Here is a 17,369-nt window from a genome sequence, read left to right as displayed (position 1 = left end):
GTAATTAAACATCATGAACGTTTCCAAACGTTTTCACTTTGTGTTTCTGGTGCTTGTGCTTGGCTGCTTTATCTCAAATTGCATCTTCGCCAAAGTTGGACATCTACTACTGCTACTGCTGCCTGCCACTACGACTACTACTATTGCTACTGCTGCAACATCAAGGTTTGTTGCTTAAACACGACCAAGGCAATAGCAGACATAGTTGGCAACATTAAATGATGAAAAAAAAATCGTTTGAAATATTTAAAATATAATAATTGAAAAAAAAATACGGGATTTACGGGCCTCTTCTGTTACCACACGTGTGGTGTCGAAAATATGAAATGCTGACATCGGCTTCTTTCGGCTTTTTCCGACTCACGTTCACCTTTCTCCGCTTTCCAAGTAACCAATCCGGGCTAGTGAGGCGTTCATGTTTCCTTGAACGCCTCGGAAATTTGTTTTTCGATTTATACTGTAATTTTTCCTCCTTCTACTACTTGTTCAAGCTTTTGTGGTTCTACTTTTCTGGTTCTACTTGTTCCACTACTTCTGGTCAAACATTTTGTTTTACTTGTTTTATATTTGTTCACCTGCTTATAGTTGTTCTTGGTCTGGTTTTACAGTCCAACTTTTTTTTTCTCCTGGTTTTACTTACTATTTGTATATATATATATATATATATATATATATATATATATATATATATATATATATATATATATATATATATATATATATATATATATATAATTATAATTATAATTATTATTCGTTTGTACTACTACAAGTATTACTGTTTTTTGTTTTTTTTAAATGATTATGACACATTGAATTGGTAACATTGCCGAAATAAATATACTGAGCTCTCTCTCTCGCTCTCGCTCTCTAAAAAAATAAAAAATAAAAAATAAAAAACTACTATGGGTTCTAATTGTGGTTGTTGTTGCAGGTCAAGTCATGGCTGAGAATTCGGATTTGCTGGTTTCAGCGTTCAAACGTTTCGCGGTCCATGGGGACACCAAGGCCAGTGGAACGGAAATGAACGGGAAGAACTGGGCCAAACTGTGCAAGGATTGCAAGATCATCGACGGCAAGAGCGTCACCGCAACCGACGTTGACATCGTCTTCTCCAAAGTCAAGTGAGTACATTTGCGCCGCTCTTTTCCAAGCAGTATTCAGCGAGTGAAGTCAGGTTTACTAGTTGGTTCGTCTGTGTGTGAGCATCTGGACTTAAGTTGTGGCCTACAGCAGCTTCTCGCGCTCAATCTGTGGCTCTTCTTGCTATTTATTGTATCGGACTGTCGAATTTTTTTTTTTTTTAAGATTTATGTATTCTGATTTATCCTTGCAGGGTAGAATTTATCAGTTCACTCGTTAAATAGGTTATTTAAAATGATTAAGAAGTACAGTACATTGAAAATAAAGCAATGAAAATAAAGCACTGCGATTGGCTGGCAACCAGTCAGAGTGTACCCCGCCTATACTGCCCAGAGCCAGCTGAGATAGGCTCCAGCACCCCCAGTGACCCTTGTGAGGAATAAGCGGTCAAGAAAATGGATGGACTGTCAAAATCCAGCCAAAATGAAAACACTCGCAAATAGCATGGAGGAGATGCCAACCTACTCTAGGCCTCTCCATCAAGTCATTACATATTCATATTTGTGTGTGTTTGTGTAGGCAGAAGTCGGCCCGTGTGATCAACTTTAATGAGTTCAAGCAAGCTCTGCAGGAGTTGGCACCGAAGAGGTTCAAGGACAAAAGCCGCGAGGAGGCCATCTTGGCCATCTATCAGATGGCAGAGACTGGAGAGCCCAGCATGTTTCGAATCACGGTCAGAAAAAGACAACAAAGTCTTTGGGACATTTGCAATGTTTTTTATTGGAAAAAGTAAACAGGATTTTCTTGAAAAATGGTAAATCTGGGAAAAAAAAAAAAAAGATTGAAAAAACAAATTGCCACCCAGGAATTTTTTTTTCCAAATTCCAAATTTTGGGGAAAATGAATCATTTATATTAAAAAAAAAAAACTTTTTTTTTTTTCCAAATACACAGCTTTAAAAAAAAAAAAAGACAATATTTTTCTCCTAAATCTAACTTTTTTTTTTAAACAAAACTCTCAAATATATTCTAATAAAACTGAAAATATTATTAAATATAAAAAAAAATCTGCAAACAAAAAGGGGGGGCAAAAATAGTAAAAATATATATTTTTTTCAAATAATTCCTACTTTTTCTTTAAATCAGCATTATTAGCAATACAATGAGGATTAGGCTAGTTAGCGTCATTGTTAGCATTGGTGATACGTTATAATTTTCAGCAGCAATATATTAGCATTTGTATCAACAATCGTGTTAACATTAGCATTAGTGTTAGGTTGAAGTGACACAAGCAAGGGTTAGCATTAGCATTGGTTAGCATGAGATTAGCTTTAACATTAGCATAACCAATAGTGTTATAGGATTAAGTTTTACGAGGATTAATATTAACATGTTAGCATTGGGTTAGCATTATCAGTAGCATTGACATTTGTTTAGCTTTAGCTTTAATGTTTGTATGAACTTTAGGGTGCAAAAGTGTAACTAGGCTGATCCCACTCTAACTGAGTGTTATTTTTTTTTGTGTGTGTGTTGTACAGAAGACCGCCATGTCTGGCGCAGTAAGTCGTCTGACGGACACGTCTTTGTACACGGGGGCACATAAGGAACGCTTTGACGAGAGCGGCAAAGGACGAGGACGCGAGGGACGAGAAGACATCGTTGAAAACACGGGATACGTCAGCTCCTACAAAAATGAAGGAACGTACGACGAGAAAATGAAGTCTGAAAAATGAATTCCATGCACGCGCAAACAGGAAATGTCAGCAGTCTTCAACTTTGACCCTTACATGTCAACGTGTGCTACTTCCTGTCAGGTGATTGAAGAATAAAAGTCATACTAAATTAAATACTTAAATACTTCTCGTTGCTACCTTAATGTGTTTTTTTGACACCTACATAAAATGGTTTGTAGTTGCCTATGGATGCCACAAGATGGCAAAAAAGCACTTTTGTTCTATTGGACAATGTTATGGCCTGACTAAATGAATACTACTCCTTTAAAGGTGGGTTCAAGGATATTGTTGTGGCTGTGTCTTAACGATTGTGTCTCGAGCCTGTCAATCTGCGTAACGACGACGTGTACGCTCGTTCTTAGCTGCGCATGCGCACTTCGAGTGATTGTAGCATGTAGCTATCGTTGGGTAGTGAGCTTCGGATTCGGCCAGTCATCGTAGCTCCACCGAGCTGACCGCGTACTTTGAAAATAGCTGAGAGCCGCAAGAGGACATCCGTATGAGGTGAGGACGTTAGCGACATTTGAGAGCCGTTTCCCCCAGACGAGCAGGAGACCTGGTAGGATGGTCTTCACCGGATGCGCAGTTTTTTAAACGTGACAAACAGATGTTTGGCTTCCACTTTTCGAGAACATCATTTAATCCAACTATAACATTCTTGGCACCAAGATGCCACCGGATGGCTCCAAAACAATATTTTTGAGTCAAATTAAGCATAGGTCCACCCCAAGAATCCACAAATGTGTCTCATGGTTCATCATTTGTATCTTCCATAGATAATTTTTTTAGCCATATTTTTCCTGGTCATTGTTCACCATTATCCAGTTTATTTTTTGGAGTTACAAGGAATTGTAAAAGAAAATGAGGATCTTAATAGAAAACTCAATTGACACAATACATGTAAAGACTATTCTTTATGGGAAATATTTTATTCCACAATATAACTTTGCTCTTATGGGTACAAACATTCGATACAAGATGTATTTCAAAAAATATATTTTAAATATAAGATACCCAAAAATATATAGATATAAACTATATGGAAAGCATGAACGGCTGGATTAGTGCTGTGCGTGATGGGGGAGTTTTGCTCCAGTCTCTCTAAGGCACGATGGCGGATGACCACGTCACAAATAAAAAATGTCATTAAAGTGAGTTAAGGTGACACAGTACACACATACACAGTCACACACATACATACACGTTCTCCATATGTGCTGCATTAATGAGCCACTACTATGCGACGTGTGAAGCAACAGTGGGGCCGAGTGACCCACAGGCCGGCCTGCTGTTGGCCAGCTTGCATCCACATTTCCTGTTATTGGCGTTGGAAGTGCGACGGCGCAAAGTATAAACAGCTCAGCCACATTAAGGACGCCCTTTGAGGCCGCTTTTTCTCACACACACACAAACAGATTTGTTACCTAGCTATGTACATGACTTAATGCGTATGAAGCAAGCCACTGGCAAGATGTCCTCTCTCTGAAGCTTTCTGGGAAATTGTTACTCATGAGCGATACACAAACGTCTTGTGAATGAAGTGATGATGGCTCAAGTGAAATTCTCAGGAATGTTTCATTTAAAAGCTTTGTGAAATAATTGGGCCTTACGTCAGTTTGTCTAACTCCTTGTACACTTGGATTTTTTTTTAATGAATGTGTAGCTATTTGATCAAATATATGACTTTAAAAAAATCAGTTCAATCCTATTTCGCTATCCATATGTAAACTGACGTTACTCTGGATCTGAGCCTGTTCGCTCATTTAAGCAAAATTAAATTGAATTTATAAAATCCCACCAGTGTTTATATTATATAACGATTCAGATAGTATCTGATTTGAACAAAATTGCATATGTTGATATGGGCTTGAAACAAACCTCTTTCAATCTGGATTCAAACTGGAAAATATTAAACATGGACTGGTGTTTACTGCTCTGTCAGTTCATATACAATTTGAATAAAATTATACAGTATGTTTATACAGGCTTCCAACACAACGTCAAATTCGTTTCAGTCTGGATCCGATCCAAATATTTCTTTTTAAGATGGTCACTGTAAAATAAAATTAAATTGAAACGGGGCTTTAGACACAATTCAATCTGCATCCAATCCAGATAATCCCTTTTAACATGGCTAGGGGTTTATATTTCTGTCAAATCATATCCAGTTTGAACAAAATTGTATATGTTTATGCAGGCTTTCAATACGCAAACCATTTGAATCTGGATTCAATCCAAATGATCCCAATTAACAATGTAATTTGATTCTGATCTGGTTAACATATTTCAAAGCAAAGACTGCAAATCAAAATTAACATGTTGGGTCTTTTATATCTCTCAAATCTCATGAGATTTGAAAGAAGTTTGATATTGATCAAGAGTTGTAATCCGGATCTGATTCAGATTGAGCAATTTCAATTTAATATGAAAATCTACATCAAATCAGGCAATATTTTTAAATATTTGGAATATTTGTGCATTTTGTTTTTGTGTTATTTTAAATGACTGCATGTTTGAAATAAACTTGAAAAAAAAAAAGTCATCCATGTGCGCCTACAGAGCTTCTTCATCATCTTGCGGCGGTTCCATATGCAAGTGCTCCTATTTGATGTATAATAACATAAGGTATGGGAAATGTACAGTATGCTAGGCAGGGACAGACGTTGGCTGCGTGACTGCGGCGTGCGCTCAGAAGGCGTACGCCCCGACGATGACGGTGAGCCTCAGCAGGGAGCTGGAGTGGTAGTTCATGGTCAGGTGGTGCGTGATCATCTCCAGGTCCACCACGTACTCCCTGGGGCCCGACAGAGGCTTGGTCAGCACCAGCATGGCGCTGGCGTTGCTGGAACGCTGCACGAACAAGGCATCACTCGCTTACACCCGGAAGATATGTCACTCATTAGGCCACGCCCCTTAGAGGCACACATACACCCAACAAAAGAATACTGCAGTATGCATCTTATTTTTCTTTATTTACTGCACATTCTCTTTGATTATGTTATGTGTATATACTGAAATATTTCTCCCAATTTAGTGTTTTCTTTTTTGTTGTTGTTGTTTTTAATGACCCTTTTTTTCATGTAAAACAACCCAAATGCTTTTCAAGTTGATTTGTGCAAAACAACTTAGAAAGTTGTGTCAAACTCACCCAAGTAGTGGAACGGTCCATTCATTTTTGACCCAAATTGGGTTATTTTTTTACCCAACTTTCTGGGCCATTTTGTGCAAAGCAAATCCAAAATTACCCAGTGTTTTTGCTATTTATTTTTGTAAAGTTGGGTTGAGTTGAGAAAACAACCCAGAAAACTGGGTCAAATTGACCCAAGTAGTGGATCAGTCCATTATTGACCCAATTAGGGTAGTTTTTGAACCAACTGTTTTTAGAGTGCTGCGACTGGCTGGCAACTAGTTCAGGGTGTACCCCGCCTACTGCCCGAAGCCAGCTGGGATAGGCTCCAGCACCCCCCACCACCCTTGTAAGGAGCAAGCGGTTAAGAGGATGGATGGATGGATCTTGGATTTTGACTGAACTGTTTTTGGAGTGCATGACAACAAACAGTTTTGTATAAATCTCAGCATATTGTTCTACTTACCCGGAGAAAGAAATCACCCGCCTCATTTCCGGCTTTGATCCGAAAAGTGTTGTGCGTGTTGGCGTAGATGTTAGTGGCTTGAATTTGGAAGATATCGGCGGGCACGGGCCGCTCGGCCTGGATGCTCATGTACTTGTAGACGATGGACGGCGGCAGGCCCTGGCACTCGTTCTGAGAGCGACAGATGCAGCGGCTGCAAAAATGAAAGACGATCGGCTGATTTTTTTTTTTTTTTAACGGCGTGACAACGTAGACGCAAAGCGGTCGGGTGGCGGTGACGCACTTTTCCGAGGATTGGGTGTAAGGCGCCTCGCAGGGGTTTCTGGGATAGCAGCGGAAGCCGCCGTAGTAGTTCCAGCACATCTCATCATCTTGACAGTTGTGTGTGCCCGCCTCGCACTCGTTCACATCTAGTCATGACACAACAAACAACTTTGGATTAAAATATAACTACAGTGGCTACTTTAGAGTGCCTCGTTGTCTGCCATGAGTGCACACATGTCATGAGAGAATGGCAGTGGAGCAAGGAGTGCAGGAAAAACAAGTTCAACGTGATAACAAGCATGTTCTGTTTGTTCTGACATGACTGCTTTAGAGCTCCTCGTTGTCATATCATGTTTTTAACTCATTCAATCCCAAAAACGTATAGATATGTTTTTAATACTTTCTCCTGCACTCCCAAAAACGTATTTATACCTTTTTTATAGTAACGCATACAGAAGGCTTTGATGCAGCTTCTGACCTGAAGAGGTCACTTCAAGCAATGATAATTATTACAAAAAACACCCAGCAGGTGGCAGTAGACTAAAAGAGATCAGAGATCAGGGGCATGTTGCAACAAGATCTTTTTGCCAGTGTTTTCAACAGATTTGTGAATAAATGATGAAATTTGGCTATCTTCTGATGCTAATTGCTGCAAAGCGGAAGCATATTCAAATGCACTTTTTTTCCTGATGAAAGAAGAGATGCTAATCTTTCTTTTGGTAGGCTCTGTTTTTTTTTTTTGTGTTTTTTTTTTTTTTAATAGCAATAGAACACAATATTTTTTTTAGCCTTGCAAAATCAGTCGAAATGCAGTAAAACAGCTGGGAGCGAAGGAGGTTGCTTCAGTCAAAATGGCTGGGAGTGAATGAGTTAAGCATGTTTGGTTTCCCAGCTCAAAAATGTAGTAATATGTCGGCATACGAAAAATGCTAAATGAAGCAGCTTTTGCCATGTTAGATTCAATAAATATTATGAACTGCTCCAAATGATGTACGTGGCACAGGTGCTAGTTGATAGTGGTGAAATTACAAACACCCAGGTACCAAAATATGCGGTCTGCCACTGAGTAGCACTTCTGGGGGAATCCTGCATGGCTGACGCCAGTTACGCAAAGGAGCATTAGGAGCAAAAAAAAACTGCCCGGTCACAGGTAGTCCAAACCACAGGTCTATTTGCGGCACAGCGACCCGGATTCATCTCCTCCCTCGCACAAGCGGCAGGATTCATGAGCGCCCCTCGAGAGGCCTGCACCTGACCAGGGCAGCGAGGGCAAAAACACAACATCAAATAAATCCACTTCAAAAAACTAACACCGTGCGTGTGTGTGAATTCACTGAGGTTGGCTTCGAGGGGAAACACCATGTTGATGAGCGAGGCATTCATTGATTGAATCAATGCTGTTGATTGTCTGATAGTGTTAATCATGTTCAAATGTGACTTGTTATCAACCACTTTGGTTCGACTGGCACCAAGTGTGATTTTCTGTGGTGTTCCCCAGGGGTCAATCCTGAGACCCTTATTGTTTCATCTGTACATGCCTTCATCAAGCCAGCTAATGCGCAGCTAAAAAGTTTCCTACCACAGCTACGCAATGCAGATGACACTCATATCTATGCGTCCCAGATAGTGAGGATAAATAGGATGTAATATGGATGGAATATAGCTTTACGTGAAACTAGTCCGCGGGGCAAAAAAAAGGTTGCGCTTGGGAAGAGGACTGATTGATGGAAGAAATTGCAGTACCTTGACACAATCTGTTGCCCTGCAGCTGGTATCCCTCTGGGCACTCGCACGAGTAACTTCCCGGACTGTTGATGCATTGGTACTGACACATGTAGCTGGAGAAGCTGCATTCGTCAATGTCTGTGCAGGAAACAGCAACAAACACATTGATGTCATGATACATGAACCAGGGTTATTATAGTTTTGGAAATTTCATTTTATGTTGTTTTTTTTTTTTTGGTTTTGTTGTTTCAGTAGTTTCAGTTAATTTTCGTTTTTCATAAAGCCTTTTTGTTTTTATTTCATTTTGTTTATGAAATTGTTTTTTGAATTTCAGTTAGAGTTTTTTCATTACTTTACGTTAAAAAAAATAACCTTGACACTATCAAAAATTTACGGATATTGGGCTTCCAGGTGAATTATTTTATTGCCACTAGACTAAGTGCAATTTCTGGAGAAATTGAGTGGGAATGTTGAAAGCTAATAGCTGGATGCTAAGGTAAATTCCTATGAAGTAAATTAAAAGAACAATTTTGTGAAAATTATGTTTTAATTGAAGTTGAAATATAAATGAATAAAAAGAAAAAAATGAACTATAATCTGTAAAGATGGGCGTGGAAAGTGGGAAGTTCACCATTGATCTGTGAAATTTTACCCAAAATCCCAATTTCATGAACTTTTGTTGATGTGATATATGACGTTTACCTTGGCAGGAGACCAAGTCCGGGGCCAGCTCGTGACCTTGGTTGCACTGGCACAAGAAGGAGCCAATCAGGTTGTAGCAGTGGTGCTCACATGGACTCTGCGTGTCGCATTCGTTGATATCTGACAATGTGATGCAACGTAACCATGTTAATGTTACATTCATACGCAGGCAGGCAATTACATGGGGCATAAAAACTACATGTGGGTGGAAGTCTGTCAGCAGGAAGACTTAATGGTCTTTGTAGTTTTACATATTTTTTTCTTGTCTAAGAGCAGCAAACACAATTAATAACAGTCGTACATACTTGACTATTCTATTCATCATTGGCAGCAAACAGTTGGATTCCAGTTGACAAAATGAATAAAAAGTGTTAAACATCCATTTAAACTGATGGCAAAGGTGTACCTAATAATACGACCAACTCCAAAAAGTTTGATCACGATTGAGTCCTGATGTGTGGTCTCATTTCCCGGCCCTTGTAAGCATTCTAACATCAGCCATGACGAGTACTACTAACGACTCCTGCGGGCCGCTTGGCCTTTGTATTATTGAACCTGGCAGACGATTACTACGACGTTACTGTCGACCAAGCGTACCATGCTGCTTTTACTGCTTCTAAACACATACACGTACACATGCACGCACGTCCTCTGCGTGACTTACCGACACAGCTGTGGTTGTTGGTGGCCAACTGGTGACCCGCATTGCACTCGCAGTAGTACGAGCCCTGAGTGTTCACACACGTGTGCATGCAGTAGTGGGACACCGCGCACTCGTCTCTGTCTGAAGAGAGACACATGCTAGGTCAATTTTGGATGTATATGTATATATTAGGGGTGTCATATGATTAAAACGTTTTTTAATTGTAATTAATCACATGACTTCAATAGTTAACTCACGGTTAATCGCTGATTTTATATCAGTTTTAATGTACAATGAAATGTACAATTTTTTTTTTTTAATTATAAAAGTGAAAAAAGTTAACCTAATAGATAGATGGCTGCATCTTTCAATTATTGATAGAGTAATTTCAAAATAATTCATAAAATTTAGTTAAAATTAAAACGATAAACTGTTCTGTGTGATATTGATTTGTGTTTAGGTCATTTTTTTGCCACTAGATGGCATAATTGCATTTGTAAGACAGCTCAATGTTAAGCCTGATCTAATCTTTAACATGAAGTAACTTGTGAAATTCTGCACATTTTAAAAATTGTAAACTTGACCCTAGTCTCCACAAATATATGCATTATTATTAAATTCATTACTACTAAATTTTTACGTGGACAAATCTGATACGGTGCAATTAGAATTCGCCAGTACAAATTAATAATAATTTTAATTTTTTTTTAATGAATTTTAAATTAACTCGAAATTAATGCACTAATTTTGACATCCCTAATATAGATGTCAGGCGATCAAAAAATCTGTTGTGTTGCGAATGGAGTTCGCCCAGTACAGACTTTTTTTTTTGGGGGGGGGGGGGGTCATTAATCGCGCATTAAAAAAAACCCCAATGGCGTTAAAGGAACTTTAAATTAACTCAAAATGAATGCACTAATTTTGACATATATATATATATATGTAAAGGGGAGCAATCTGAGTTGGTTCAATTTGATGCACTCACATCATCTAAATCAAAAGTGCTTTGGTAAATGTTTTAGTAATGCCAAAGACTGACCTACACATTGGTCTCTGTTCCTCTGATAGCCCGCAGGACACTGGCAGCTGTACGAGCCTCTGGTGTTGAAGCAAGTCTGCTCGGGCCCGCAAGTGTGTCGGCCCGTCGTGCACTCGTCTATGTCTGCGCTCCACACACACACACACACGCACACGCACGCGTACTGAAACATATGGCAAACAAAAAGCCAAGCAATGCTACGCAAGGTGAGGTTTTGCACCGTAAAAAAAAAAAAAAAAAAAAAACGCAGTGTGGCTGGGGGTGTCACTGACATGGTCACACGGTGCACGCATCATAAACTGACAGTAAAAGCAAGCGGGTGAAAATACACACATGGCTCATCATTTTGTGTGATACAGTATGCGGGTGGCCTTGTTTTTCATTCTTAAACGTCCATTTGACATTGTCAACTTAGAATTATATATTTTTTGAGTTGCCAGCTGCCTCTGTCATTTTTTTTTTGTGTCTGTTAGTGGCACACTTTCGGAGCCACTCAGGTAACGTGAAAAACAAAATGGAGCAATTAAGTTAAGATGGTGTCATGCCCTCACATGTGGGCAAGGAGAGCCAGAATTGCTGATGAACTTTCAGCCGATTATTGCCCAAGACAACATTCAAACACACAAATAAAACATGAAGATACTCTCAAGGAACTGCCCACCAACTCAAGTCCAGCTGCTGATGGCATTCACGAGGCCACGCCCCTTCAAGGCACACATCCAACACACAAATACTACAAGACGTACAGTTTGAAAATTTGACAAAAACAGTTTACATTGTCTTTTATTCCAATGGTATGGATGAAAATTCAAATAAGTAAAATTTGATTACGGTACAAAAAACAACTACTACTGTACATACGTGACAGAAAAAAACTGATTGTAGTCTGTTTTTCTTCTTCAAACTCATGCAACATGATTAACCGCCATCTGCTACATCCCTCCCACCTAACTCCTCTTTCTCCTTTCTTAACGTGTGTGTCTATTAACTCCCACTCTGACATACACACACGCACACATGAAGAGCGTCCAAACACGCCCATGCACTCTCATCCCAGCAGGCCCACCAGCAGTCCTCCTGGGTGGTCCCCCCCCCCCCCAATGTAGACAGCCATTGGGCATCAGTTTCACAGTATGTCAAGTGAGTTATCCTTAATACCACACACACAATACACAGAATTGGGAAAGAGGGAGTCGTTATTTTTGTGATCTGGCAACTGCGCGGACCAAAAATAGTGCAAAAAAAGATGTTTGCAGTGAGTGGAAAAAGCTAAAAATGTGCTCCTGCTGCTCATAGATGTGAACAATGCAACTGAGAGAAAAGAGCCAAAAGTCTGTCGAAAGCTTGACATAATTGTTCAGGTTATGTTCCACACAACATATTACGGAAAATCTAAAGGCCATCTAAATGCGCCCGTAGCAACTGGCGTATGGGGCACCTTGGCGCACTGACGAGACAAAAAGCGTTTAAGCGCGTTAACAGTCAAAAGCGAGGCTGGTCCAAAAAGGGCAACATGAGAGACATCAGGTGCAAACTTCATACGGGCACAGACAAGACCACAAAACATTTTTTAAAAAAACAAAAGAAGAAGAAGAAGAAAGGATAAAAGCAGTGTTGTGCCTGGAAATCCACAACTCACTGATGTGGCTTGGAAGGCACCTGTGACCGACTTCAATAGCATCCCAGTAAAGCAAGGTGACCCCGTGTGAAGTAGTCAAAAAAGACAGGTTGAGACATTACTCTCTAACGTCTGTCAAATTTCCGCAATTGAAATGTCGTCGTCGTTCCCAAAGAGCAACAAGAATAAAATGTAAGCCCGTAGATATTATCGAATGCTCTATTTGTATGTGTTGCTGCTGCAGGTGTTAAAGTAGCAGTATAATTACCCTAACAACTATGCTAATTTTCATTAGCATGTCTATGGCGTTTTGCATTACATGTTAGCATTAAGGTAGTGGACAAACTGATATGGTTTGGTTGAACATTTTGGTGTTTAAATATTGAATGTTTTCAAACTCTTTGGTTTTACGTGTGCCTTGGTCTCTTATTTTTTTCTCTTTCATTTTCTTAAAGACAGGTGTTTTGTTTGTTTGTTTTGGCTCAGTTTGCTGACCAACCCCACAAAACAGGTGAGCCATGATTGGTCGTTACCTACTTCCTCAGCACAGGTGATGTCATCATCAGTCGACAGCAAGAGGGAAAAAAATTGTTTTTAAAGGTATTGTATATGAAAAATAATGAAGTTATCTAATTCTGGACAAAATATGAACTTTTCACTGCTGAAAATTGTTCAATGAGTCAAGTATCCCTTTAAATGTGTCAACAGCGTATGGGAGAGGTAAAACTATACATAAAGTCACAGAAATGATGATTAGACCACCCATATTAAGTGTTTTCTTCGCTTTAAGGCTTTGTAAAATTAAATGTACATTTGTTAGGACAAATATAATGATGTCAACAAATATAACTCATAGGAGTTTAATTTTAAAGCTGATTTAGTTAAGCCTAAGTAAAGCATTGTGGAATCAGCTATATTTCGCCATGTTCAGTCATTTTTTTTTTACTTTGACTGTATATTTTTACATGGTCTCTTGATATTGTGGAAGACCATTTGAATCAATGTCAGTAAACAGACAGGTGCACTTTACATAAATCCGTGATCAAGTCTGGACCACGCCTTCCGACTGAAGGTATTTGGTGATTCACAGAGACTGGAAATGGCGTGTCTCCTCTCCTGTCAGCAGCCGCAGACAAACACCAGCGATTAAAAACTTTGAGACGTCACAATGCTGACGTGAAGCCACAGGAGCACGATTTGATAAACTAGAACACAACAATAAATGCTGTTTTCGCCAGTTCCTCAGATCACTACCTGCTAAATCCCAAGTGCCTGACTCTCATGGATCTTTGTGTCAGTGCTGCACAACGTGGTGGACAATCGAGTGAAGCAGGAGCCAAAGTAGGCAGGCCTGACATTTACAGATGACTCTCACTGGATGTTTTTATTGCAGAGCTGGGCAAAATGACTTTTAGCCAAATTCCTGCAGATGGGGGAAGGCGGCTATTAGGGGTGGAGGCCTTTATTTGTCCAAACATGTTTTTGGAATAAAAAAAAAAAAAAAAGTTAAAGATATTAGGCTTTGGGGTGAAATTTCTGGGTGAACCAAAAAGGCACTATAACCTTTCCAAGTGAACTTAATTTGACCTTCAGTAAACTGTTTGACGTTCAATCATTTTGACGTACAAGTATGGTCATAGGACAAATTAAAATTACGGGAGATCTGTTGGGGACATTCTCTGCCTCTTCTTCTTTTTTCTCACTGTAAATCAGCTTTCAGTAGAGCTCTATGCTGCCAGGCATATTGCAGTGGTTCATTAGGGTACTACACTCAAGGCATCCAACTCAATTTGGACTGGAACAAAAAAAAAAAACTATGACAACACTTGTAACGAGCCACTTGGGCTACATTTAAACGGAATCAGCATTTTCTGACAGTTTGTTTCTCTTCGGAATGACATCAAGATGAACTTGAGCACTAGTTGGCTTGTCATGATTAAGACAAGAAAAGCTGGCATATAGTACATCTAAAGTAAGTTATTATTACACGCAAAGAACACTCTAAATAAAAGCATATGCGCAACCCGGGAACATCTCACTAACTAACTGCTACTTTGTTGCTGAGCATTTGATACGCTGCCAAGGGTGGGGTGGGGTTATCCCGTACTTGGAAGGGTCCCGGGTCCCGTAAAGCCCCCTCAACCGCAGCTTACCGCATGGAGTAAGTCCATATAGTTGACACATCAAACTTTTTTTCCCCCATTTTTAAATGCAACACGCCACCAAAAGTGATGATGTGTGAGGTCATCCGCATTGACTTGTTAGCAACACTCGGGAGCGAGGCTTTCCAGGGGACAAGTGGAAGTGGAAAGAATGAGGAGAGAGAAGAAAAAAAAAAGGCGGAGGGCTTCTTTTTTTTTTGTTGTTGTTGAAGATTTGAAGTTAGATTTACTGCGTGATGTCAGTGTTTTAAAACTCCCTTCGCTCTTTTCGGGATTAATTCTAAAGGCCTCGTGGGAGTTTTGGAGGGGGAGCTCAAAGAATGTGTGTGCGTAATAGTGTGTGTAGTGTGAGTGAGGTGTTTGGACACGATGCAGGGCTGGGAAGTAACAAAGTAAAAATACTTTGCTACTTTTTAGGTATTTGTATCAGGGAATTTCCCACCTTACTTCAATTTGACTTAATTTTTCAAATTCGGTCAATTTTTAATTAGATTTTATAGTGAGGTTTTTTATAAGTTTCTGCAAATGAGTCTTTTAAGTTTTTATTCGTTTTAGTTTTCTCAATCATTTTGTCAACAATAATAACCCTGATCTGTACTTGAGTCTTTGTTTTTCTGATGACATTTCACTTTAAGTTAGCCTAGCATCATCAACCAAGTCATTTTTTAACTTACGCACAATGTCTAAATAAACTGATATACTTTTTAAATGTTTCTTGTTTCAGACATTCAAAATGACATGGACAACTATGCAATTGTTATGCTATGCTAATGCTATTATAACAACCTATGCTAATATTCTATTATGCCATATCGTTAGCCTACGCTATGCTAATATGCTATTATGCCATATCATTAGCTTAAGCTATGCTAATATGCTATTATGCCATAGTAGCTATGCTATTATTATGCCATATCATTAGCTTAAGCTATGCTTCTATGCTATTATACCATACCGTTAGCCTAAGCTATGCTAATATGCTATTATGCCATATTGTTAACCTAAGCTATGCTACTATGCTATTATGCCATAACGTTAGCCTAAGCTATGACATGGCATTTAGCAATAGCCTACACATTTGACATTTGACACATCATCATTGCCTGTTATTTTTTAACGTTTTCGGAAAACACACACAAAAACATTTAACAAACAAGTCATGTCCAATTTCTTTCATTCACTCGGCTAATGGTATCATTAAGTAGGCCTTCTAGTAATTTTTGTTATATCTCCACAAAGGTAATATAACATACAATTTTTTGTTTTAGTTGTTAAAGGGCTAAGTAAAAGGGGAAAATCAGTACTTTTTAAAAACTTCTTTTCTTACAAAAGTAATTTTGTAATAAAAAAATCGAATCGTCAAAAAGAAATCGAATCGCCAAAAAAATCGAATCGTCAAAAAAAATCGAATCGTCAAAAAATCGAATCGTCAAAAAACAAAAACAAAAAAAAAACGAATCGTCAAAAAAATCGAATCGTCAAAAACTGAATCGTCAAAGAGCGAATTTTCATAAATCAGTTTAAGAAAAACAAAAAAAACAGTATATTTATTAGTTTTTTTTAATATTACAAAAACGTTAGAGGGTAAAACCCTTTTTCACACAGCGCATTCGTATATACAAAACCTCATAAACTTAAACAAAAATACATAGAGACATCCGATGAAAATCGTATAGACACAAAATATAACACGTAGCACTAGCGGTAACAAAACTAGAAACAGAAAAATAACCGTTTATACAAGTACACATCTGCAGAGGAGCTAAAACAACTTGCGCACTCTGCTCATGAGAGTTTCACCAACACCTTCTCTAACCCTAGTCCTTTTTTTTTTTTTTAAATCAGTACATTTATTAGTTTTGTAACACAACAAAAACGTGAGAGAGGGTAAAATTCTTATGTACAACGCAATCTTATATACAACAGCTCAAAAACATAAAATACATAGCTAGACGTCCATCTTGCAAATGTGAAGGATAATTGTTTTTGCTTTGAAATCATTTGGACAGAATGTTTACTGATCTCATAGAGGTCTCAGAGAAACTGGTTGTGCGTTTAGTCAGCAGAGGCGGTGCGGGGGGTGGGTCCATACCTTATGATGTCAAAGAGCGCCAACAGCTTGTTTTCTCAGGTTGGGAGGGTCTGGTGCTTGTAGAGCACAATTTCTCAGAGAGGGGAGACTGGAGGAAAACTCCAATTCGGTCATGTATTTGGTGAGGTATGAGCATTTTAACACAGCTAAAAGCTCCAGAAATTTAATTTTTCACGTTGGTACCCCCTTTAATATTTTATTTACAAGCTAGTAAATATTCTCAGTGGTACATTTGTAGAAAATGTAAATGCCAAAAGCAGGTTTACAACTAGAACACGAGCAGAGCCCCGCCGTGAGGTTCCTCTTTTGTTTTGTAGGAATTATTTGTCTTTTCGTGATTTAGTATCATTAGTATTATTATTTTGCACAGTGAATCACATTTTTGGGCCCTAAATATACACATGTAATCATGTACATATGTAAAATCATCAACACTGTTAAAAATGTGATATTTTAACACTTTTGTTCCCTTATCGTCTGACAAGAGAGGCGTGGTTCCTGGAGAAGTCTTTGAATGTACTTAAGTAGCCCTGCCAGAGCCCAGACTTGAATCTGATTGAACATCTCTGGAGAGATCTGAAAACGGCTGTGCAGCAATGCTCCCCATCCAACCCGATGGAGCTTGAGCACAATGATAGGTCCAATCAAAATCGTATAAACAACGAAGCTAACACGTAGCACGAGAAGTAACAAAATTGAAAAATAATAAGATCAAT

General features: G+C 38.8%; 2 protein-coding genes across 9 annotated transcripts in view; one reads left to right on the top strand and one right to left on the bottom strand.

Moving 5' to 3' along the window:
* Positions 1-2,942, top strand: LOC144001080 (tubulin polymerization-promoting protein family member 3-like). Its single transcript, XM_077495062.1, has 4 exons — positions 1-165; positions 935-1,124; positions 1,663-1,816; positions 2,621-2,942. Exons 2-4 carry the CDS (start codon positions 943-945, stop codon positions 2,813-2,815), a joined length of 531 nt encoding a protein of 176 aa, XP_077351188.1. The 5' UTR covers positions 1-165; positions 935-942; the 3' UTR covers positions 2,816-2,942.
* A 774-nt stretch (positions 2,943-3,716) lies between these two features.
* efemp1 (EGF containing fibulin extracellular matrix protein 1) overlaps positions 3,717-17,369 on the bottom strand; it is a 53,964-nt gene continuing 40,311 nt past the window's right edge. For 7 of the 8 annotated variants that reach the window (XM_077495057.1, XM_077495054.1, XM_077495055.1 and 4 more), the window contains 7 exons: positions 10,782-10,904; positions 9,764-9,883; positions 9,100-9,219; positions 8,416-8,535; positions 6,692-6,818; positions 6,409-6,601; positions 3,717-5,665 (listed from right to left, as the gene is read on the bottom strand). In XM_077495057.1, the coding sequence (XP_077351183.1) occupies positions 5,504-5,665; positions 6,409-6,601; positions 6,692-6,818; positions 8,416-8,535; positions 9,100-9,219; positions 9,764-9,883; positions 10,782-10,904 (965 nt within the window). In that variant the 3' untranslated portion in view covers positions 3,717-5,503. The remainder of the gene's footprint in view (positions 5,666-6,408; positions 6,602-6,691; positions 6,819-8,415; positions 8,536-9,099; positions 9,220-9,763; positions 9,884-10,781; positions 10,905-17,369) is intronic. The other variant, XM_077495061.1, reaches the window with a different exon arrangement.

Source organism: Festucalex cinctus, chromosome 14 (assembly GCF_051991245.1).
Source record: "Festucalex cinctus isolate MCC-2025b chromosome 14, RoL_Fcin_1.0, whole genome shotgun sequence".
In the NCBI taxonomy this organism is placed as follows: domain Eukaryota; kingdom Metazoa; phylum Chordata; class Actinopteri; order Syngnathiformes; family Syngnathidae; genus Festucalex; species Festucalex cinctus.
Note: the sequence above shows the minus strand (reverse complement) of the source record. Positions and strands in the feature narration are given on the sequence as shown.